This window comes from Prionailurus viverrinus, chromosome A2 (assembly GCF_022837055.1).
Source record: "Prionailurus viverrinus isolate Anna chromosome A2, UM_Priviv_1.0, whole genome shotgun sequence".
Lineage (NCBI taxonomy): Eukaryota > Metazoa > Chordata > Mammalia > Carnivora > Felidae > Prionailurus > Prionailurus viverrinus.
In genome coordinates, this window is record NC_062562.1 from 127,114,432 (window position 1) to 127,140,515 (window position 26,084).

General features: G+C 38.1%; 1 protein-coding gene across 7 annotated transcripts in view; it reads right to left on the minus strand.

Annotated features, from left to right (window-relative positions):
- Positions 1–335: 335 nt before the first annotated feature.
- Positions 336–26,084, minus strand: part of MATCAP2 (microtubule associated tyrosine carboxypeptidase 2) — a 78,067-nt gene continuing 52,318 nt past the window's right edge. For 5 of the 7 annotated variants that reach the window (XM_047842513.1, XM_047842537.1, XM_047842507.1 and 2 more), the window contains 5 exons: positions 20,985–21,128; positions 20,241–20,373; positions 19,428–19,733; positions 5,602–5,699; positions 336–2,837 (listed from right to left, as the gene is read on the minus strand). In XM_047842513.1, coding sequence (XP_047698469.1) covers positions 2,676–2,837; positions 5,602–5,699; positions 19,428–19,733; positions 20,241–20,373; positions 20,985–21,128 — 843 coding nt within the window. In that variant the 3' untranslated portion in view covers positions 336–2,675. Of the gene's footprint in view, positions 2,838–5,601; positions 5,700–19,427; positions 19,734–20,240; positions 20,374–20,984; positions 21,129–22,710; positions 22,746–26,084 lie in introns of those variants that run through there. The other 2 variants (XM_047842556.1, XM_047842530.1) reach the window with 2 other exon arrangements.

The window sequence follows — 26,084 nt, forward strand, 5'->3', positions numbered from 1 at the left end:
AAGCATGCCCATTGATTACAGTTTATGTTCTTTTGGTAGCACTTTTTGGGCATGAGACTGGCCATGCTGTAACGTGGTTCTGTGCCACTCTTCCTCACTGGACTGTGAACAGCTCCATAAGGGTATGAGCTGAATTAATTAGGGGAAAGGTGGAATGTGGTAAATGTAGTACTTTATAAAAAAGGACATTAGAAGATAAACAAACAATGGTCTCTTCAATAATTACCACACAATATAAAACCCAGAAATACTACAAAAATATAATTAAGGTTTGCATGCACATATACTCACATATTTCATTGAGAACTTCAGTGCTATTTATTTCTATTACAGCTAAACATAAGATGCCCAAATATATACAAAACAAACAATACAAATCTTAAACATTTTTACAAAGGTGAAAATGTAAAGAAATGGAGACTATGGATTTATGTATATAAACAATTCACTCTGAATCCCATCTGATGTGAAAACCTAACTGTATTTGATACAATTATGTTAGAATTACAGTGGACAAAACTGATGAAATTCTAATCCTCAATAGCCTACAGCAAGTAACTATTAAAATTAATGCAACCTTCAACTATTCTCCTAAGTACTGCTGCTATAAATTTTCTATTTATTAAAACTTCAATTTTAGGGAACAAAACTGACCTTAGTGCTATTTCAGGAAAGAGAATAAACATTAATTAAATCTTCAATCCCAACTTTTAAAGTTTAGAGCTCTTTAAGTATTCTGCTAATCTGCAACAATTTTTGGTTCATTGCTAACTTTTAAAATAGCTTAAGACAATCAATGTGATTTAAGGTCATTTTTTTGTCTGGATAGCACTGGTTTTTGTCTTTATACTGAAGCAGTAAGGCAAGAAAGTGTTTCCTTTTCCAACTCAGATACAGAATATCCATTTTAAAATTCAGGGACTAGAATCACTATAAATAATCCTTTGACCAACAGGATATTAAGGCTGTTGTGATTTTCCTTTATTTTTAAACTGTAACATATGATTAGCAGTTATTGCCTACAAATGTTGAATTTATAAGCATTTGGGCTTAAATCACAGGATGTAAAATATTGCCATTTGTCTATACTTCAATTCCAGTTAATGCACAGTTTTCACAATCACCTTTGATAAGTTTGAAGACAAAGTTAGAAAATGCTACACCAAAGATGAAACTGGAGGACTATGCTACAAGGAAATATGCTCGAGGGGTCAAGAATGGTTTTCCAGTATCTGGTCAGTGTTGGCACAGTGTATGCCCCAGCTCTGCACAGAAATGTGCAGGCCACACTCCAGCAATCACGGCACTGTGTGGGTACGTTTAATGCTCCAAAGGGCCTGGCCTGCTACTTACCAAAAGTGACATGTGTGGCTCTGTGAGAACCACCAGATGCCAGTTAGAATACATCCTGTCTGCTGCAACATTCTTCTTGGAGGCAAGCCCTTCTAGATATGTGAATGAGAAAATCACATAACCTAGCCTGCATAAAATTTCCTAAAATAATTTCCTAGCAGGAATGTGGACCAGGCTTTGCAGTATACATCTACCAGTGTTAGCACCATATTTAAGCCTGAAATGAGGTAAAGATAAACTCTCAGATAGCTTTGGGTAAAAATTACAGTAGCATTTTGAATGGGGTATTTACAGCAGTGTTCTTCCTGATCATTAAAATAAGCTGTTTGAAGAACTATTTGATTCCAAGTATATATACCCAAGTATGTATTGAAATCAATAAATTATACAAAGCTAGGGGTATATGCTTTTAGCAGAGGAAATGTAGCAAAACAGAACTCTCATTTTTCAAAGTCAAACTGTCATTATTGGCTTGATGAAATAAAATATACTCAGACAATATCACAAGACCAGTTTACCAAATGGCAATGTCCAGGAATTCCACTTTTCAGGGCATGGTCAAGTTTACGGTAGATGCTACCTAGTCAACATCCAGCTCCTACAGAAACTACATTAGTGTATTTGTGTCTTGCTGGTCGCTCCATTTAACAAAAAGGTGAGTAGCTTCTCTCTCTTCCCCAGCTATTTTAGTCTATGTAGACAAACCACTTGTACTTACCACCTATATACAGGAATGGGGAGGGAAAGACCCTAAAACTTCGTTAAAATCTGGAAGGGATAAAGTTTGTTTCAGCAAATAAAGTTTAGCGAATAACTAGATAAAATGAGGTAATTCTCTAATTTAGTTCCTATAAATTGATCAGGTGAAACAATAATGTGTAAAATAAAAAAAAGCAGCTAGCTTTTGGGAGCATAACAAAACTAATTTTTCAAAGAATTACCATTATTTATCAAGTAAAATATAATCTTGTAGTTAAAACAAGACTGGAATTCAGTCTCTAGCCAGGGCTGGTCTTGGTGCTCAGGCAGATGCTTATTACTCAGTTTGACCAAGATTCTTCAAAAACACTCACCAGTAGTATTTTCATCGGACTCTGTTGAGATCCAGATGAAAATAGGAGGAACTTCCCCCTGCAGCCTATAGAAACATGTTAGGGAAACAGTGTAAGGTTTGTACTTAACCTTTTAAAAATACAGCTGAATACTGCAGATCATTCTTCAGAAAACTCATGTAAACATTCATCTTTTATAAATATGCTGGTGCTAACTGCACCTAACTATAATATAGAGGTATAGCTTCACTATGTCTGCAAGAATGCTGATTAATATATAAGATCTTTCAGTTCCCTGTCAGTCAATTCATTCACTTCCATGATCTTCTCTAAATGTTCCATGTATCGGCCATGGTCCTGCAGGAAATGAGGGACCCTCATGTTTTCAATAACTGCCAATCCTTTTAAGCGATCCACATCTTCATAAGAGACCTGAAAAAAGGAAGATAGTTTTTATACGTAAGTAACTTCTTCCCTAAGTCTTAAGTGAAACTTTACATGGACTGGTTTTCAAATTACTTTAATACCTGCAAAGTAACAAAAATCAGTGACTTCCTTTACTATATTAAATAAGAATGTGTTTTTAAAAATCACTAGTACTGATTTAACACTCAATCTTGGACTTATACTCAGTTTGTCTAGAAATTATACAACTAAATGTAATACATGTGTATGAGAAACTCTAAATCTAAACAAATGTCCTAAATTTAAATAAAAGAACCCAGGAAATAGCTAGAATATAAATGCCATATTATGGAATTAGGAAAATCAGCACAATTATATACTGAATTCCTATTTTCTATTTAATTTCAGAAATAAAATTGGGTTTTATGTTGAATTATTTTACTTTTATTTTGCATTTTTGTAAGCAAATATTTTATAAAAATTCACGTCATTCACTTACTTACATAAAACGTTTCACCCATAAATACCAAAGATTGGCTTAAGTTCTAGAAACTGTCATTACAACTTTAAATTCCAAAACATGGCTGGCTTTAAAAACTACTGTCTTCTGATCAACACTCTTCCTGATTCAATGGAAAGATTATAAAGAAATCATGTTCATATTGTATTTTATTACATTTTAAATTTTAAGTTATTGAAATTATTTGAGTATTTATACCACTAAGTGTAATGAAAATGGGTTTGTTGTTGATATTGGTGTGGTTTAGTAATTTATTTTTCCTTTCTTGACTGAGGAGACACGGCCATAAATATGTTGCTAAAAGTCAATGTCCAAAAAATTACTGTGTCTGTTTGCTTTTAATTTTTGGTGTTTAATCCACTTTGAGTTTATTTTTGTCTATGGTGTAAGAAAGCAGTTCAGTTTTCTCAGCACTATTTACTGAGGTAAGTTGTCTTTTCTCCACTGTATATTCTTGCCTCTATCATAGATTAATTGATAAAGGCATGAGTTTATTTCTGGGCTATCCTGTTCCATTAATTTACGTATCTGTTTTTGTATTAATGCCATACTGTTTTGGTCACTACAGCTTTGTAGTGTTCCTTGAAATCTCGGATTCTTACACATTCAGTGTGGTTCTTCTTTACTCAGATGGCTTTGCTATTCGAGGTTGTTTGTGGTTCCGTACAAATTTTAGGATTATTCTAGTTCTGTGAAAAATGCTACTGGTATTTTGATAGGGATTGTACTGAATCTGTAGATTGCTTTGGCTATTACGGAAATTTTAACAGTATTAATTGTTCTGATCCAAGGGCACAGTATACCCTTCCACTTGTTTGTGGCATCTTCATTTCTAGATATTTTATCCTTTTGGTATGATTGTAAATGGGACTAAATTTCTCTTTCTGCTTTGTTATTAATATGTAGACATGTAACAGATTCCTGTGTATTAAATTTGTATCCTTAGAAAAATATCTCAGCTGAGATTTGGGTAGAAAAAGTCTAAAATGAGCCCAGCGTATTTTACTTAGCCAGCAAATATGATGACATGTTTCTAAAAACAAAGGAGTAGCCAGTGGAAGGGCTGAGTAAAAGAGTAAGTCTGGGGGTTCCTGGGTGGCTCAGTTGGTTAAGTGTCTCACTCTTTTGATTTTGGCTCAGGTCATGATTTCTCGGTTTGCAAGATTGAGCCCCACCTTGGGATCTGCACTGACAGTGCAGAGCCAGTTTGCGATTCTGTGTCTTCCTCTCTTCTGCCCTTCCGTCACTCATACTCTCTCAAAGTTTTTTTTTTTTTTTTTAAAGAGTAAGTCCATAACAATACTACAAAAAAGAATGAAATGTAAAAGAATCAAAATATCTCTATTTTGCTACCACTAGTGTTTAACTGGGCAAAGAACAATGGATATTAAAACCATTCCTTGAAAGATTTAAGGAACAGTACATTCACAGGCATTACCCCACAGATTACTTATTTAATACAAAAAAGATACCTTTATTTTCTGATCTTTCCAGATCTTTCCATTGTAATTTACCCAGTGATCAAACGAAGTATCACTGATAATGGAACAAAATCACATGTGTGCTTTCTAGCGTGATGCACTATAAACTATACAAGTCACGCATGTAGTGTATTCTTGGTAAAAAACGTTTAGCCTGAATCTAACCATAAGAAAACAATTCATTAATCCAGATTGTAGGAATTCCCAAGAAAATGGTCCTGGACTCTCAAAAATGTCAGGAAAAACAAAAACACTTGGTAGAGGGCAGCACAAGAGGACCTGTTACAGATTAAGAGACTAAATATTATGAACAAATGCAGGATCCAATCCTGATTGTAGCTCTTTTTTTGTGAGCCAGGATCCAAAGGACATTTTTGGGATAATCTGAGAAATATTAAGTAGACTGTGTTTTAGATATTGTATTGAATCAGTGATACATTTCTTTAAAAAATCACATGGTCGTGTCACAATATTTGGGAGATAAAGGGGAAAGTGTTATATTTGCAGCTCACTTTAAAATGCTTTAGAAGATGTACATTAAAAATACATTGCCAAATTTATTTTTCCCTTCATTTACCTCTTATTGTCCACGAAGAAATTCTGAAACTTGGTTTTGTAACAACCATACTTCTTCCCTCCAGTTATCACAAGAAGGAAACTTACTCCAACACAAAGTATAAAAACAATTTGAACCTGAATCTTATTGAATCATTAAATTGAGCTGAAGGAAATAATGACCCCGGGTGTTGGTTTCACACCAACCAATGGTTTTGCCATTGGTTTCACTCACCTTCCCGAGAGCAGTCAGTAGATGAAAGTCAATGGTCTCTCTGTACCGGAGGATCTGCAGGATGCCATCCAAGTAGACCTGGTCTTTACTGAAGCACCCTGGAGGAACCACAATAGCATTTATTTTCTGACGTTTAGTAAAATTACTAAGTAATTAGATACTAACCCATTCCCTTTACTGTAGGAATCAGCCCTGAGTGAAAATACACACGGCAAATTAACTGTCTTCATAACATAAAATAGAGGGTCTTGGGAAGCACCAGGATAACATGCCGAGTGGCAGCTTCCCTTTAATTTTTTTCTCTCCAGATCCTCACTGCCATAATTAAAGCAGCATTTTTTCCAGTTATAAAGAAACACAGGTAGTTAAAAATATAAGGCTCATAAATATGTCACCCACACTCCCACTATTTGGTCATAACCCTAACTCCCATGTACACAGAGGCACTTGAGGCAAGGGGAAGGATGGCTACAAAGCAGTGAATCTCAAAGGCAATGTGAAGACATGGGATCTCAGAAACCCCTGGTTTTTAAACATGCTACTCCTTACACCATTAAAAAGTTATAGGTAATGTTGATACTATTCCTCCATATGAAAATAAGAATTAGAACTGGATTTTAACATGGACACTTAAAAGCAGAACAAAATATGAAGACATGGAAAGTAGGAACAGCCCATGGGAACGGAGACTAGTTAAGAGTGTTCCACTCACAAAGAAAATTTTTCTCCCGTGACATAACTTATGTAAATTTTCTAAAATTTTGCTCTATTAAATGGACTAAAATTCTATCCTCCATTAAGTCCTACATTAAGAAAGTATTACTTTTTTTAGGTATGCTAAAAGCATAGGAATTATGGACAAAAAGTGGGACACTTTGTAAACTAGGCTCCTATCTCATAAGCTGGTCCTACTTTTCAGTAGGAACAAAACTCTTATTTGAGACACATAATGCATGAGCCCTGACTGGATCTAGATTTTTAAAAAATGGCTATAAGGAACACTTTCCTTATAGCTATTTTTCCTCCACAGAGTGGGAGAAAATATTTGTAAATCCTGTATCTGACAAGAGATTTGTAATTAGAACATATAAAGAACTCTTAAACTCAATAATAAAAGTAACCCAATAAAAAAAATGGACTAAGGGTCTAAATAGACAATTATCCACAGGAAATATGCAAAGGACCATGAAAGCACATGAAAAGATGCTCAACATCATTAATCATCAGGGAAATGCAAATCAAAACCCCAGTGCGGTAGGACTTCCAAGGAAGATGGCAGAGTAGGAGGATCCTAAGCTCACCTTGTCCCAAGATGGAGATAATTATTAACACCCACATTAGTGTAAATAACTCAAAAAAACAACCTGAAGACTGGAAGAACACACTCTCCACAGCTAAATGTAGAGAGGCCACATTGAAGAGGGTAGAAAGGGCAGAGATAGGAGATTGTCTTCAGGAGAGAGGAACACCGTAACCATGCAGGAAGGAGAGAGGATCATTGTAAAACATAGTGAAGGGAGAGGAGCAGATCCCACACCTGGCACCCTACACATAGGGGACCTGCACTACAAAGACAAATCCCTTAACATTTGGCTTTGAAAGCCAGAGGGGCTTAGCTTCATGGGTTCTTACAGTCAGTGGGGCTTAATACCTGGAACTTTAAAAATCACGAAGCTCTGGCATGGGAGACCTGGAGAGCAATAGGAAACTGAGTCCCTACCCTTAAAGAGAAAGCGTACCAAACAACCCCACTGAGGTGCAGCATAGAAGCAGCACTGGGGTGTATGGGAAGGAGACTTATTTAATAATCTCAGCATGTGTGCTGGAGGGACAAGAATCTTTAGAAGACTTCTCCAAGAACAAAAGAGCTGATGGGTGCCATCCCTCTCCCAACCACAGCCTAGATACATGGACACATGCAGGAACCAGAACAAATACTCTCCACCTGGCTTGCTAACAGTGCACCCTGCCCCCTCCAGCCCATCCTCAGCAGTTCTCCAAAACAGCTACAGGTCCCCTCAGAGAGCAGACCCTCTCCCAGGTTGCAAAGCTGTATTCTCCTGCGGATCCACCCCTCCATCCTGGCCTCCACAGGAGTTTTCCCAGATGGCTGCAGGTCCCCTCCAACAGCAGACCACTGTGGATCTTGCAGGCACCATATGCCCCACCCCAACCACACAGCACTACAAAACCTCTTCTTCATAAGGCCGCTACTCTCAAGAGCAGGAAAGGTAGCTGACTTTACTAACACAAAGAAACACATCCAGGAGAGTTAGAAAAAATGAGGAGACAGAGGAATATCTCCCAAATGAAAGAACAGAACAATATCCCTGCAAAAGAGCTAAATGAAACGGTTTATGCAATATGCCTGACAGAGAATTTAAAGTAATGGCCTCATGGGCTTGAGAAAAGAGTGGAAGATTTCAGTTAAGACCCTCGACAAAAAGACGGAAAACATAAAGAACCAATCCCAGATCAAGAACTCAATAACTGATATTAAAAATACACTAGTGGGAATAGACAGTAGAGTAGAGGAAGCAGAAGAATGGATCAGCAACCTGGAGGACAGAGTAATGGAAATCAAGAAGCTGAACAGGAAAAACAATAAAAAATGAAGATAGATTAAGGAAACTCAGCAACACCATCATGCAGAATAACATTCTAAGGACCTCAGAAGGAGGAGAGAGAGAAAAAAGAGGGAAGAAAATTTATCTGAAAAAATAATAGCTAAAAACTTCCCTAATCTGGGGAAGGTAAAAGAAATCCAGATCAGGAGGCACAAATGGCTCCCGATAAAATCAACCCAAGGAGAGCCACACAAAGATATATAGCAATTGAGATGGAGTTAAGATGGTGGAGTAGTATGGAGACCCTGAGCTTGTCACCTTCCTGAAACACAGCTAGATCAGCATCAAACTATTTTTGAACACCAAGGGAACTGATCTGAGGATTAACACAACAATCTGCATAACTTGAGCCAGAGAACTTGGCAGGTACATGGTGTGGAAAGGTGCATTGGGGGACAGAAAAGTCACGGAGCCATGGAGGACAGGGAGCCATTTTTGCGGAGAGAGGACGGGGGGCGGGGGGGGGGAGAATGCAGCGGATCGGGATCATGTAAGAAAAGCACTCCCCCCAAAAGCAACTAGAGAGAAAGAAAAAGAGTGAAAACACAGGGAACTGGGCAAGAAATCTGTTCCCCAAAACTATTACAGAGTAAAAGGAGAGGGTTCCAATATTGCCAGGATTCTATAAACTGTGGAGCCCAGTCTGAAGTTTCGGTGCACCTGGCAGTGCTCTGGTGAGGAAGTGGGACAAATCCCCAGGAGCAGTACTCTGAAAGGTCCCCGTGTGCCATACAGGGAGAAAAGATTCCCCTGCTAGGAATCCATTTGGTAGAGGTCTCCCAGTGGGCAAAAGTCCCACCAGACCTCAGAGAGCTGCCACTTTTACTGAAATTGGACCAAAGACACTAGAGTGCAGGAAAACCTGGTGCCAGCTGTGTTGTGATTTACCATAAACTCTGAGCCTCTGCTGCTTCGGGAGCAGGCAGACATTTTCTGGGACAAGCCAGCACCCAGCCATTGTTCAGCAAGATCTTCCCCCAGAGAATCAGTGCAGGTCTAAACCGTAGGGGTCTCTGAAGGGTGGGGTTTTGAAACACAGCCCCATCTGAGATAAAACTCTGGAGGGAGGCGCCACCTGGTAGGCAGACAGCTTGAACAGAAGGTAAAGGTGGGGAGTGGATGGAAGGCTAAGAAAAAGGAGGGGTGTTTGATCACGTTTGTGAGGGCACAAAATTCCGTGCCAGAGATTAGAGAACTGGGTGAAGCTATTTTCACCTCTAGCAGGTACATATAGAGACTGACCCCACTGAGCTAAGCGGAGCCACCAAGTGGAGAACAGAGCTGTTACACCACACTCTGTCTACCTGTGCCCTCCAAGCACATCCCCCAGAAGACCAGCACAAATCCCTTCCAACTGCTTAGTCTACAGACTATAGTATGCTGCAGTTTCAATTCTAGGGGAAACTGGATATAACTTCATTTGGGTCTCATGCTGTTTGTTGGTTTGGTTGTTTTCTTTGCTTCTGTTTTTGTTTATGTTGTTTTCTTTTTCTTTTCTTTCTCTTTCTTGGATACAGAAAGAGCAAAATTTTAAATTTAAACAGTTTTTTTATTCTATTAATTTTTTTTTAATTTTAAATGTTTTTTTCTCTTTTCTATCAAGCTTCTCTGAGCAAGTAGACTGGAACACACCTAGGATCTAGCTTCCTTTATTTGATTTTTTTGTTTTGTTAGAATATATAGTAATTAAAATGGCAAGAAGCAGAGATTAAGAGAGAATTTTAAAGCAGCAAGGGAAAGGGGGTGCCGGGATAGCTCAGTTGGTTGAGCGTCCAACTTCAGCTCAGGTCATGATCTTGCGGTTTATGAGTTTGAACCCCATGTCAGGCTCTGTGCTGACAGCTCAGAGCCTGGAGCGTGCTTCGGATTCTGTGTCTCCCTCCCTCTCTGTCTCTGCCCCACTTGCACTCTTTCTCCAAAACATAAATAGACATTTTTTTTTTAAAGCAGCAAGGGAAAAGAAAACAGTTACACACAAGAGAAACCCAATTAAGACTATTAGCTGTTCAGCAGAAACTTTGCAGGCCAGAAGGGAGTGGCATGATATATTTGAAATGCTGAAAGAAAACCTGCAACCAAGAATACTCTATCCCACAAAGCTATCATTCAGAATAGAAGGAGAGAGAGAATTTCCCAAACACAAGTTAAAGGAATTCATCACCACTAAACCAGCCTTACAAGAAATGCTAAAGGCGTTTCACTGAGTGGAAAGGAAAGACCATAAGCAGGAATAAGGAAAGTAGGAACCACAAAAGTAATAAAATAGAGCACATGTATAAAAATCAGTCAAGGGATTCACAAAATAAAACGAAGTAAATTATGACACCATATACCTAAAATGTGGTGGGGAGAGGAGTATAGATTTAATGCTTTTAGTATGGTTTACTAATGAAGAACTTAATGAAGAGACTCCAGCAAAAATTCCTAGAACTGATAAATGAATTCAGTAAGGTTGCACAACACAAAATCATTATACTGAAATCCACTGCATTTCTATACCCTGATATTGAGCATATAGAGAAATTAAGAAAACAATCCCATTTACAATTGCACCAAAAATAAAATACCTAGGAGTAAACTTAACCATGGAGATGAAAGACCTGTACTCTGAAAACTATAAAACACTGATGAAAGAAACTGAAGGTGACACAAATGGAAAGATACTCCATGCTGATGGATTTGTACAATATTGCTAAAATGACCATACTACGCAGCAATTTCCAAATTTAATGCAATCCCTATCAAAACACCAATAGCATTTTTCAAAGAACTAGAGCAATTAATCCTAAAATTTGTATGTAACCACAAAAGACCATAAATAGCCAAAGTAATCTGGGAAAAAGAACAATACGGGAGGTTATCATAATCCTGATTTCCAGATACATTACCAAGCTCTAGTAATCAAAGCAGTATGGTACTGATGCAAAATAGATACATACGTCAATGGAAAATAGAGAACACAGAAATAAACCAATGATTATATGGTCAATTAATCTTCAGCAAAGGAGGCAAAAATATTCAATGGGAAAAACTTTCTTCAACAAATGGTGTTGGGAAAATTGGGCCACTTTCTTACACCATACACAAAAATAAACTGAAAATGATTTAAGGAACCTAAATGTGAGACCCGAAACTAAAAATCCTAGAAAAGAGCACAGGGAATAACTGGACACTGGCAACGTTTGTCTAGATCTGTCTCCTGAGGCAAGGGAGCACAAAACAAAGAAAAAAAGAAACCAAAAGAACCACTCTTAAATATAGAGAATAAACTCGTGGTTACCAGAGGGGAGGTGGGTGGGAGATGAGTGAAACAGGTGAAAGGAATTAAGAGTACATTTATTGTGATAAGCACTGAATAAATATAGAATTGCTGAATCACAATATTGTAAACCTGAAACTAATATAACACTATACTAATGACACTGTAATTTTAAAAAATAAAACATTTAAAAAACAAAACAAAAAACCACAATGAGATACCCACTAGGATGATTATAATAATAATTTTTAAAGTGAAAACAGTAAGTGTTGGTAAGGATATGGAAAAATAAAAACCAAAGGATGGCAGAGCAGCATGGAGACCCTCCCTCAGCTTCTCTTGTCCCTGAAATGCAGCTAGATCAGCACCAAACCATTTTGCACACCTAGGACTGAGCAGAGAGAATTTGCATAACTTGAGCCCAGAAACTGGCAGGTACACAGTGTGGAGAGGAGAACTGGGGGAGTGAAAAGCCACAGCAGGTAGGGAGCTGTTTTGGCAGAGATAGAGGAGAAGAGTGCAGTAATTGGGAGAGTGCAGGGAAAACACTCCCCTGGAGAGAAAGAGTGAAAACACTTGCAGGGGACTGAACAAGAAATCTGTTTCCCAAAACCACTGACAGGAATAAAGGAGAGAGTCTCAATACTACCGGGATTCTATAAACAGTGGAGCACAGAGTCTGACATTCCAGAGCTCAGTGCCTGGTGGCACTCTGGTGAGGAAGCGGGGTGAATCCCCAGGAGCAGGCAGAGTGGTCCAGGGGTCCATGTGCCACATGGGGAGAAGTGCTTCCCCTGCTTGGAGTGCATTTGGTAGAGGTCATAAAGCCTCCCCACAGGGAAAGGTCCCAGCAGACCCTGGAGAGCAGCCACGTTTGCTGGTATTGGGACAAAGACACTGGAGTGTGGTGAAACCTGGTGCTCGCTGTGTGTTGTGATTTGCCACAATCTCTGAACCTCTGCTGCTGTGTGACGGCATGAACATTTTCTGGGGCAAGCTGGCCGTTCGCCATTGCTCAGTGAGACTCTCCCCTGAAGAGTTGGAATGGGTCCAAGCCACAGGGGTCTCTGAAGTGTGGGATTTTGAAACACAACCCCATCGGAGATAAAACTCTGGAGGGAGGTGCCACCTGATGGGTAGACAGCCTGGACATGAGCAGGGTAGAGGCGGGGAGGGGAAGGAGTCCTGAGACCCGTGCTCGATCACAGGTGAGAATGCAAAGTTCCTGTGCCAGAGATTAGGGAGCTGGATGAAGCCATTTCCTACTCTCCTGCACATGTGCATGCACACCACACTGATCCACCCCAGTAAGCTAAGCAGTGCCACCTAGTGGAGAACAGAGCCATTACACCAAGCCCTGCCTAACAGTGCCTTCTAAACACATCCCCTAGACGACCAGCACAAGTCACCCCACCTGCTTAGTGTACCAACTACAGAGCACTTCACAGTTTGAGTTCTATGGGAAACTGGATGTAACTTCATTTGGGTTTCATTCTGTTTGCTGGTTCATTTATCTGTTTAAATTTTGTTTCCTTTCTTTTCCATGGATACAGAAAAATTTATTTTTAATTTTTTAGATTTTTTTGTTCTATTCGATTTTGTTATGTCAATTTTTAAAAATTTTTTCTTTTCCCCCTTTTCTTCCCCTTTTTTCTCTATTCCATAAAGCTTCTTTCAACAAGCAGACCAAAACACACCTAGGATCTAGCTTCATTTATTTTTTTTAATTTTTAAAAAATTTTTTAATTTAAATTTTTTATTTTATTAATTTTTCTTCCTCCAAAATGAAAAATGAAGGAATTCATCCCAAAAGAAAGAACAGGAAGAAATGACAGCCAGGGGCTTAAACAACACAGAAAGAAGCAGGATGAACTAGAATTTAGAACCATGATAATAAGAATATGTTGAAAAAAAGCACAGAATCCCTTTCTGTGGAGATAAAAGATGTAAAATCTAGTCAGGACAAATTAAAAATGCTATAACCAAGGTGTAATCTCGAATGGATGCCATGATGGCAAGGACAGATGAAGCAGGGCAGCAAAATCAGTGATATAGAAAAAATTATGGAGAATGAAGCAGAAAAAAAGATGGAAACAAAGGCAAAAGAGCACAATACAAGACTTAGAAAACTCAGTGACTTATTATAGAGGAATAACAACTGAATCATCCAAGTCCCAGAAGAGAACAGAGAGAAAGAGAGGCAGAAGGGTTATGTGAGCAAGTTATAGCTGAAAACTTATCTGGGGAAGGACACAGACATCAAAATCTAAGAAGCACAGAGAACTCCCATTAGATTCAACAAAAACTGACCATCACCAAGGCATATCATAGTCAAATTCACAAAATACACAGACAAGGAAAGAATTCTGAAAGAGCAAGGAAGAAAAAAGTCCTTAACCTATAAGGGAAGATAGATTAGGTTTGCTGCAGACCTATCCACAGAAACTTGGCAGGCCAGAAAGGAATGGCAGGATATATTCAACGTGCTGAATTGGAAAAATATGCAGCCAAGAATTCTTTATCCAGCAAGACTGCCACTCAAAATAGAAGGAGAGATAAAGAGTTTTCCAGGCAAAAACTAAAAGAGTTCCTGACCACTAAGCCAGTTCTGCAAGAAATTTTAAGTGGGACTCTTTGGGGAAAAGATGAAAACAAAACAAAAAAGACCAAAAGCAACAAAGACTAGAAAGAGCCAGAGCACATCACCAGAAACTCCAACTCTACAGGTAACACAATTCATATCTTTCAGTACTCACTCTAAATGTCAATGGACTAAATGCTACAATCAAAAGACACAGGGTATCAGAATTGATAAGAAAACAAGACTCATCTATATGCTGCTTACAAGAGTCCCATTTTTAGACCTAAAAACACCTGCAATTGAAAGTAAGGAGATGGAGAACCATCTATCATGCCAATGGTCATCAAAGAAACTAGAGTAGTCATACTTATATCCCACAAACGAGATTTTAAAATAAAGATTTTAACAAGAGATGAAGAATGGCAACATAACATAATTAAGGGGTTTATCCACCAAGAAGATTGTAAGATATTGTAAATGTTGTAAATATTTAGGCCCCCTACATGGGAAAAATCAAATATATAAATCAATTAAACACAAACATAAAGAAACTCATTGATAATAATACCATAATAGTAGGGGACTTCAACACCCCACTTACAACAATGGACAGATCATCTAAGCAGAAAATGAACAAGGAGACAATGGCTTTGAATGACACACTGGACCAAATGGACTTAACAGATACATTCAGAACATTTCATCGTAAAGCATACACATTCTTCTCGAGTACACATGGAACATTCTCTAGAACAGATCACATACTGCGACACAAATCAGCCCTCAACAAGTACAAAAAGATCAGGATCATACCTTGCATATTTTCAAACCACAACGCTATGAAACTTGAAATCAACCACAAGAAAAAACTTGGAAAGAAAATGAATACTTGGAGATTAACAAATATCCTACTAAAGAATGAATGGGTTAACCAAGAAATTTTTTTGAAGTTTCTTTTGAGTGCACAGGGGAGAGGCAGAGAGAGAGAGAGAGAGAGAGAGAGAGAGAGAGAGAGAGAGAGAGAGAGAGACACACACACACAGAGAGAGGGGGAGGATCTCTAGCAGGCTCCATGCTACCAGCATAGAGCCGAACATGGGGCTTGAACTCATAAACTGTGAGACCATGACCTGAGCCGAAATCAAGAATCGAAAATTTAACCAATTGAGCCAACCAGGCACACCTAATCAAGAAATTAAAAAGGAAATTAAAAAGTACATGGAAGCCAATGAAAATGAAAACACAATAGCCCAAAACCTCTGGGATGCAGCAAAGGCAGTCATAAAAGGAACAAAGGTCTCAAATACACAATCTAACCTTACACCTAAAAGAGCTGGAAAAATAACAGCAAATAAAGCCCAAAACCAGCAGAAGAAGGGAAATAATAAAACATTAGAGCATAAATCAATGATATCAAAATTTAAAAAAAAAAAAAACAGTTGAACAGAGCAGTGAAAGGTTCTTTGAAAGAATTAACAAAATTGATAAACCCCTTAGCCAGAGTGATCAAAAGAAAAAGCAAAGGACCCAAATAAATGAAATCACAAATGAAAGAGACAGCACAACCAAAACTGCAGAAATACAAACAATGATAAGAGAATATAATCAATTATATGCCAACAATATGGGCAATCTGGAAGAAATGGACAAATCCCTAGAAACATATAAACTACCAAAACTGACACAAGAAGAAATAGAAAATTTGAACAGACCCATAACCAATAAAGACATTGAATTAGTAATCAAAAATCTCCCAAAAAACAGGAGTCCAGGGGCAGATGGCTTTCCAGGGGAATTCTACCAAACATTTAAAGAAGAGTTGGGGGGCCTGGGTGGCTCAGTCAGTTAAGCATCCAACTTCAGCTCAGGTCATGATCTTGTGATTTGTGGGTTTGAGCCCCGCGTTGGGCTCTGTGCTGACAGCTCAGAGACTGGAGACTGCTCCAGGCAAATGAAAACCACAGAGCCTGCTGCCTCTTCTCTCTGCCCCTCCCATGCTCATGCTCTGTTTCTGTCTCTCAATAATAAATAAAACATTAAAAAAATTAAAAAATAAAGAAGAGTTAACACCTATTCTTTTGAAGCTGTTCCAAAAAATAGAAATGGATAGAAAACTTCCAAACTCATTCTATGAAGCTAGCATTACCTTGATTCCAAAACCAGACAAAGGCCCACTAAAAAGGAGAACTACAGACCCTGATGAACATGGATGCAAAAATTGTCAACAAGATACGGGAAAACCAGATCCAATAATACATTGAAAGAATTATTCACCACGATCAGGTGGGGCTTATTCCTGGGATGCAGGGCTGGTTCAATATCCACAAACCAATTAACGTGATACACCATGTAAATAAAAGAAAGGATAAGAACCATATGATCCTCTCAATAGATGCAGAAAAAGCACTTGACAAAATACAGCATCCATTCTTGATAAAAACCCTCAAGAAAGCAGGGATAGAAGGATCATATCTCAAGATCATGAAAGCCATATATGAAAGACCCACTGCTAACAACATCCTCAATGGGGAAAACCTGAGAGCTTTCCCTCTAAGGTCAGGAACAAGACAGGGATGTCCACTCTCACCACTGTTATTCAACATAGTGTTGGAAGCCTTATCCTCAGTAATCAGCACAAAGAAATAAAAGGCATCCAAATTGGCAAGGAGGAAGTCAAACTTTTACTTTGCAGATGACATGATACTCTCCGTAGAAAACCCAAAAGGCTCTGCCAAAAAACTGCTAGAACTGATCCATGAATTCGGCGAAGTTGAAGTTAATATAAAATCTATGCTCAGAAATCGGCTGCATTTCTATGCACCAATAGTGAAGCAGCAGAAAGAGAAATCAAGGAACCAATCCCATTTACAATTGAACCATAAAATACCTAGGAATAACCCTAACTAAAGCAGTGAAAAATCTATACACTGAAAACTACAGAAAGCTTAGGAAAGAAATTGAAAAACACAAAAAAATGGAAAAATATTCCAGGCTCATGGATTGGAAGAACAAATATTGTTCAAATGTCGAAAGTACCCAAAGCAACCTACATATTCAATGCAATCCCTATCAAAATAACACCAGCATACTTCACAGAGCTAGAACAAACAATCCTAAAATTTGTATGGAACCAGAAAAGACCATGAATATCCAAAGCAATCCTAAAAAAGAAAACCAAAGAGGGAGGCATCACAATTTTGGACTTCAAGATGTATTACAAAGCTGTAATCATCAGGAAAGTATGGTACTATCACAAAAACAGACCTATAGATCAATGGAACAGAACGAAGAACCCAGAAATGGACCTACAAATATATGGCCAACATCTTTGACAAAGCAGGAAAGAATATCCAATGGAAAAAAAAAGTCTCTTCAACAAATGGTGTTGGGAAAACTGGACAGTGACATGAAGAATGAACCTGGACCACTTTCTTACACCATACATAAAAATAAACTAAAGGGACGAAAGACCTAAATGTAAGACAGGAAGCCATTAAAGTCCTAGAGGAGAAAGCAGGCAACAACCTCTTTGACCTTAGCTGCAGCAACTTCTTACTTGACATGTCTCTGGAGGCAAGGCAAATGAAAACCACAATGAGATACCACTTCACATGTGTCAAAATGGCTTAAATTAACAACTCAGGCAACAAGAGATGTTGGCAAGGATGTGGAGAAAGAGGAACCCTATTGCAATGCTGGTGGAAATACAAACTGGTGCAGCCACTTTGGAAAACAGCATGGAGGTTCCTCAAAAAGTTAAAAATGGAACTATCCTATGACCAAGGATTTATCCAAAGGATACAGAAGTGCTGTTTTGAAGGACATGTGTACCCCAATGTTTATAGCAGCACTATCAACAATAGCCCAAGTATGGAAAGACCCTAAATGTCCATCGACTGATGAATGGAAACGAAGATGTGGTGTGTGTGTGTGTATGTGTGTATGGTACATATATGTATTATATATACACACGTGTAACACATATATACACATATATGTATATATATACACACACGTGCACACATATATAACAGAATATTACTTGGTGATCAAAAAGAATGAAATCTTGGCATTTGCAACAATGTGGGTAGAACTAGAGTATATTACGCTAAGTGAAATCAGAGAAAGACAAAGAGCATGTGGCTTCACCCATATGCAGAATTTAAGATACAAAATAGATGAACATAAGAAAAGGGAAGCAAAAATAATATACAAACAGGGAGACAAACCATAAGAGACTTAAATACAAAGAACAAACTGAGGGCTGCTTGAAGGGTGTTGGGTGGGGGTGATGGGCTAAAGGTGTGAGGGGTATTAAGGAGGACACTTGTTGGGATGAACACTGGGTGTTATACATAAGTGATGAGTCACTAAATTATATTCCTGAAATCAAAAAAAAAAAAAAAGAAAGAAAAAAATAAGAACCCCCATATACCGCTGGTGGGAATGTAAAATGGAGCAGTCACTTTGAAGAACATTCTGGCAGTTCCTCAAAAGGTTAAACAGAGAGTTACCATATGACCCAACAATTCCACTCAAAAATATATATATAATCCATGAGAATTAAAAATATAAACTTGTACCCAAATGTTCATAGCAACATTATTTGTAACAGCCAAAAAGTGTGTAAACAACTCAAATGTCCATTAATGGTGAATAGAAAAATAAAATTTCATATACATATATATTGTTATTCAGCAATAAAAAGGACTGAATACTGATACATGCTACCATACGGATGAATCTTAAAAACATTATGCTAAGTGAAAGAACCCAGACACAAAGGGTTATATATTATATGATTCCATCTGTATGAAATGTCCAAAACAGTCAAACCTATGAAAGTAGAGTAATGGTTACTTGGAGCTGGGGGCATGGGGGAGAAGGAATAGGAAATGACTGTTAATGGGTACAGGTTTATTTTTGGGGTGATGAAAACGTTCTGGAATTAGACAGTGGTGACAGCTGCACAACACTACGAATATTCTAAAAACCACTGAACTGTACCTTTTAATGGGCAAACTGTATGCCAAGTGAATTATATCTCAGTAAACTTGTTTTTACAATTAGCGCGAGAAGGCAGAACTAGCAAAATGTTAACTATTCATGTATCTACAGGAAGGGTAATATGGGTGTGAATTCTATCACTGCCATATTTCTGTAGGCTTGAAATTTTTCAAAATGAGATTTGAGAAAATAATGCTAATGAAACGTGATTTGGGAAAACTAGCACTGACCTCAAGTAACACGTTTACTTTTTCGTAAGTAAGTGAATTCTATGGTTGGTGGAGAAGGATGTAACCAAAATCAACAGACAACTAACCACAAGTCAGGAAACCTATAGTCAAGGGACACCCACCTGGTTGAGAAGTATCAGTCCATCCCCTCTTCGCTCGTACACAATAATCCCATCTTGTATTGGGGTCTTTGACAAACTTTCCAATATCTTTGAAGAGTTCACAAAAAGACATTTGGCTGGCTCGATAAACAGTGTAGTAGAGGAGGGCAGCCCTCCATAAAAAGGGGTCTTTTCTAAAAAGGACACTGTGAATACTTGCCAGTCCTTCTTCTGTGGGATTGTTTGGCTTTAGCTCATGTTTTTTACGACCAGTCCAACTGTTCCATGGCTGCTGAAGGTTGTTAATACCTCGAAAATAATGTGTGCCTGTGGACAAGAAAAGGCACACAAAAACCAAGAAATGACATTCTCATTTTAACTCTTAGCCAAAAAAAGACTCTACCAACAGTTCTAAAATTAAACTGATGTGTACCTACAAAACAAAGTGGAAAATGACCTGACCCTAAAGCCTTTTGCAGGAGGTACTCTGCCTTCAGAAGAACTACATGTGTCATAAGGAGAGGTAAAGGGAAGAATCACAGACTTTGATATTTGAAAAAAATATGAGAGAGCACTTAGTTCAATTTCTTCAAGTTTCAGGTGGGAGGACTAAAATTCAGAGGAGTTAAATGACTATCCATGCTTAATAGAGCTACACAGTGCCTGAAAAAATCTAATTTGAAGTAAGACATTACTATCTTGGCTCAAGTGAAACCTAAAAATTTCATTACTTTTTGCTAAATACTGCTAAGAGAAAACCCCATTATAAAAGAATGTTTCTCTGATGCTGATTTCTGATATTACAAATGAACAAATGGAGAAGGGCTACCCTACCTATTTCATGCCTCAGCATTCCCTCCAGCCAGTGCTCACGTGCAGTGGAAACATTGATGGTCAGCGTTGGACATCCATTTACCACTGTCATCGAAGCTCGGGAAAGCAGATCTTCAGTGAGATGTACTACAATCTAAGGAGCAAGAGGAAAAATATAAATATATGAAACAGAACGTAAAGGCTGGGGAGAAGCAGCTTTCACAGGAAACCACAGACCCATAAATCAAGATGTTTTTATTTTGCTTATACCAATTCAAATCTCCCAGAAACCTAGACGATGAAATGCAGGGCCAATCACTTCTGACGCTTCTACCTTTGAGCCGGGGGAACTCAAGAACCTTTCCTGGAATGAAGGAAAGTAGAGGGCCGCGCTCTCAAATACAGTCCCCCCTGGCTACAATGATGCAAAGGAAGGTATACAAGCCAGAGTCCTGTTCGCTGTTGGGCCAAAGCTTATTTTGAACTGGCTACTAACAAGAGGAGCCACTGAGGCAAATCTCTTAAGAATTTTCATAAAACAATTCCAACAATTCCATAAAGTATACAGAAGTGGTAGTAAGTAAAGAAAAACACATAGTGAGCAAAATAATTCAATGCGACATAAACTTAGCATTTAGTGAGACTTCTGGGTGACTAATTTAATGAGCAGAATGGGGATGGGAGAACAAAACCTGCAGAGAAAACCATGTGGCACCGGGAGTTAAAATGCCAGCAGTCAGCATCTCGTGTCATCCCAATTCATACCTCACCCATGCAGCCTTCTTTCATCATGTACTTCCTAACGTGACTCCAGATTCGAGTTTTAGATAGCAGGCTGCCACCGGTGGCCTGCTCAAATTTTTCATAACTTCCATATTTCTGTAAAGTCAGTTCCATAATATTGATGGACTGTAAAAAAAAAAACCACAGATAATGCAAATAAATAACCTTGAATTATTTTGAGATGAGTAATAAGCCAGTTATATTCTTATTGATCATGACCTGTTCTGTGTTTATTGATTTCCAAATGAAACTGCAACTGAGGTACCACAACTAATCCTAAACACTGTTCACTCACTGTCACAAATTTTTACAAACACCTCAGTACTTAGAAATCCTCTTTCTGTGTTTGTTTCTCCTTCACATGCTAAAGGACAAAGGTACTGCATACAGTGTCACCACCTGACAGGCTGAGGAGATAAGGCAGAGGGCTCCTTGGCTTCTCTAAGACCATTTGGTGGTTTGGCAAGAGAACTCAGAGTGGAAGGTATGTCTCCAGATTAATCACTAAATTATAACTGCCATTTGGATAAAAAAAAATAATAGCCCCAATTTTCAAGAACACAAAAAAATAATCCACAATTCTTCTGTGACAATCTTATAAAATTTGAAGCTTTCCTGGGCTAGTCTTTCACAGAAAACAGTCTCAACATTACTAAAAACATTTTCATCTTTCATTCAGGGAAGGGTACTACCTACTTTTCATTCTTCATTAATTTTCACATCAAAAGAATATGAAAATTGAGATCTTTTCTAAACACAGATATACAGAAAGGAAGACTAAAAAAAACCCCTAGTAATGAATCAGAGATCCTTAGTATCTTGAAAAAGCCACAAGAAAGGAAAACATACGGAAGAAAAAGAATCTTCAAAAGGCCTTTTGGGAAAGAAGCTAGAAAATGCAAATATATCTTATAGGAACTGAGAGAGAAGCTAGAAAATTCATGCTATGAAGTCTAGTTTTTTATTGTCAGACTAGTAAAGAGATTGAAACTATAAGCACTAGAGTCAGACTACTTGCATTGCTGCCCTGGTTCTATGCACCTTCTGGCTTTGTGGCCATGGGCAAGTCACTAAACTTGTCAGTAAGCCTCCTCATTTTTAAATGGGGTAACAATAATAATGTCTACTTTATGGTTTTGTTGAGAAAATTTAGTCAATCTTTGTAAAGTACAAATAAGTAGTCAATACCTGTCAATTATTATTACATCATCATAGTCATCATGATCGGTACATTCATTCTTTGTAAATGCCACTGCTGTACATAATATGCTCAACACAAAAACTACAGAAAACGAACACACTACAAATTATAATACAACATATATATCTCCACTGAAAAAATATGTATTACTAATAAACTAGGCATGTGACTTAAAGTTAGTGTAACAAGAAATGGCTTCGATAGGCTTTGCCTGGCTTCTGTTCCCAAAACTGTTCTTGAAAGCCTTGCAATTCAAACTGTGGTCGAAAGGCTGTGAGCTGGTTTCAAATGCAGAATTTTGCCCCCCCACCACGCCTAGTGAATCAGAACATGCACTTTAACAAGATCCTCAGATGACTCATGTGCACGGTAAAAAGCAGCATCTCAGAGAATGGAAATATAGCATAAAGAGGCTACATTTTTTATATGAAAACTCTGATAATTAAAAGAATAAAAGCACATAATTAAAAACTCATTTCAGCAGATTAGCAAATATTTTTTGCATACCCTAGTCTAATGATCCCAAGTCATCAATATATCAAACACGGTGAGAAGAAGGTAAGAAATTTGGCCTTAATTCCAGGAGAGACAGATGTGGTGCCTTCTATATTGGACTGACATTTAGACCTAAAAAAGGTTAAAGCATTTTTTTAATATAACTTGTAGTTGTATGTTTTTAAAGTATGTACTTAATTTTGGATAAAATTAGCTTTTCTAGCATATGCTTGCTCACTAGAAAAACTGTCGTTATCTGGTTACTATGGTAGTCCCCGCTCATCTGCAGGGGATACGTTCTAAGACCTCAGTGGATGACTGAAAATGCAGAGTACAAAAGCCTATGTACACTATTTTTTTCCTATATATACCCACCTATGATAAGGTTTAATTTATAAATTAGGCACATTAAGAGTTTAACAATAACTATTAAATAGAACAATTATAACAATACACTGTAATAAAAGATAAGTGAATGTGGCCTCTCTCTCAAGATATCTTATGGTACCATAACCCACTCTTCTTCTTGTGATGTGAGATGATAAAATGACTGTGTGATAAGATGGAGGGGGGGCGGATGACACAGGCAGCAGCATGAGGCTACCACTGACCTTCTGACGATATGTCAGAAAGAGGATCATCTGCTTCCAGAGAGAGGTTGATCTCAGGCAACTGAAACTGCAGAAGGTGAAACCACAGATAAGGGGTACTACTATGTTTATTACAGCAGATATAAAAGAATTTAGAGAATTAAGAAAAACTTAAATACAGGTGTTCCCTGTTATTGCCAATAAATGGTACTAGAAGGCTATTAAGTGTTCATATTCATTCATATTCCTAATAGGAAACGACAATTTGATAGGAAGTTTATACTAAAAACGTACCCTATAAATATAAGAAAGAAAACATATCTTGGCAGCTTAATAACATTTAGGCAACCTTTATGTATGCCTATGTACTAATTTTTTGATTCATCAATGAATGAATAAAAATAGTGGGGGCTGGGGGGGAGGTGGAGTGATTTTTCCATCAGAATGATATACAATAGCACATAACATCCTTCATTTCATCCTGATTTACATGGCATCATAATGGTAGCAAACTACATGGGAGCTTGTGTTAATATGTCATGTCCAATCATTCTTTAAAGTGCCTATCCTATTGTTATCTCTACTGATTTCTTTCTTCAACAGTTTTTCAACTGGTCCAACCTAGATAGATTTGTCAGTGATCACAAAGATCTCCAGTATCCTTCACTAACCTCAAGAAATAACTTCCCAATCCACCTGCATTATAATAATGCCCAGGCACAGAGACAGAAACAGTGGTTAAATGGGTAAGTTCAAACATTAAAAGAGAGAGCAGAAATGTTGAGTGGTCACTTCATCAGCGAATATTTTTATATTACAATTTCTACTGCTTTATGCAATCTCTTAACTGCAGGCCACAAAAATTTTAGGAGTATGATCTCAGCTTTGGAAAAAGGAAAAGGCAATAAACAATGTAAAAAGGCACAAGGAAGCCTGCAAGAATATACCCAAAGGCTGCTGCTCCTGTTTGGGATGGAGTGATAGATTGCACTGAAGTTTATTATCTGTACTTTTCAGAAGTTTTAAAATTCTTTACAATATGCATTTGTTAGTGTTATGATCAAGAGGAAAAAGTCATTTTTCTTCAGTTTTACTGAGTTATGACTAAAAAATACAAATAAAAATTGTGGGGGCACCTGGGTGGCTCAGTCAGTTAAGCGTCTGACTCCTGATCTCAGCTCAGGTCATGATCTCACGGTTCGTGAGATCGAGCCCTGAGTCATGCTCTGTGCTGACATTGTGGAACCTTCTTGGGATTCTCTCTCTTCCTCTCTCTCTCTCTCTGCTCCTCCCCCACTCAGGGTATGTGCATGTGTGCTCGCTCTCTCAAAATAAATAATAAACTTAAAAAATAAAATAATAAAAATGGGGCATATTTAGGTTGTACCATGTGATGTGTTTTTCTAAAGGTGTACAATGTAATGATTTAGTATATGTACACACTGTGAAATGATTACTAAAATCAAGTTGATTGACACAGCTATCACCTCACGTAGTTACCACTTTCTGTGTGGCGAAAACATCTAAGATCTTAGTATATTTCAAGTATACAATACAGTAATTTTATCTTAATTTTTTTAAGTTTATTTTGAGAAAGGGAGAGAGAGAGAGTAGGAGAGGGGAAGATGGGGGGGAGGGAGAGAGAGGGAGGGAGGGAGGGAGAGAGAAAGAGAGAGAGAGAGAGAATTTCAAGCAGGTTCTGCACTGTCAGCACAGAGCCGAACACGAGGCTTGAACCCATGAACCATGAGATCATGACCTGAGCTGAAATCGAGTCAGACACTCAACCGAGCCACCTACAATACAGTATTATTAACTATAATCATCAATGCTGTACATTAGATCCCCAGGACTTATTCAGCTTATAACTGAAAGTTTATACCCTTTGACCTACATCTCCCCATTCTCCCCCACAACCCATTTTTTTTTTTTTTAAGAGAAAAGAAAGGAGAAGTTTATCTGCTCTCCCTTGAGTTCAGAGAATCCATATCTATACCACTTGGAGAATCAAGCTTTCACATACCTCATCCACATGGCAAACTACTTCTAAAAGGCAATAAATTTCATGTCAAATCTCTCTTCTCCATTAGTGTCATCATTTAAGTGAATCAGAAGACATTTCCCAGTATTATTTGGTGGGGAATTAAAACAAGAAGACGCTTAATTATTTTTCTCCAATCATCACTTTATTTTTTTTTAATTTTTTAAAGTTTATTTATGTATTTTGAGAGAGAGAAAAACAGCACACGAGCAGGGGGTGGGGGGGCAGAGAGAGAGAGAGAATCCCAACAAGGCTTTGCGTGCTGTCAGCCAGAGCCCAATGTGGGGCTCGAACTCATGAACTGTGAATCATGACTTGAGCAGAAGTCAAGAGTGAGATGCTTAACCAAATGAACCACTCAGGCGCCTCTCCAATCATCACTTTCAATTTGCCATCCAGGATATCATCTTCCTATGTCCAAATATCTCAACCAGTTTCATTGGCTTTCCAATAATTTTCAAATATCAAGGAAAGTCCACTTCAAGTCAATTTAATCAACTTTAAAAGGTCAGTCACATAGAATTTAAAGTGCTTTCCCCTCCCCGAGGACAGGCCAGGCCTGAGGCCTAAAGAACGTTCACTGGGAAAGAAAGGTATAATAGTGATTTGATTCTTTCTCATTCCTCCCTGGTTTTCTGGGCCTCTCTTTCCCTTCAGCATACTGCGGGATGGGAGAAAGGAAAAAACAATTCTGAGGTAGCTGGTTCAGCTGCGGCCCTCCTTCCTCGAGGAGAAGTCTGACACAGGCCTATCCT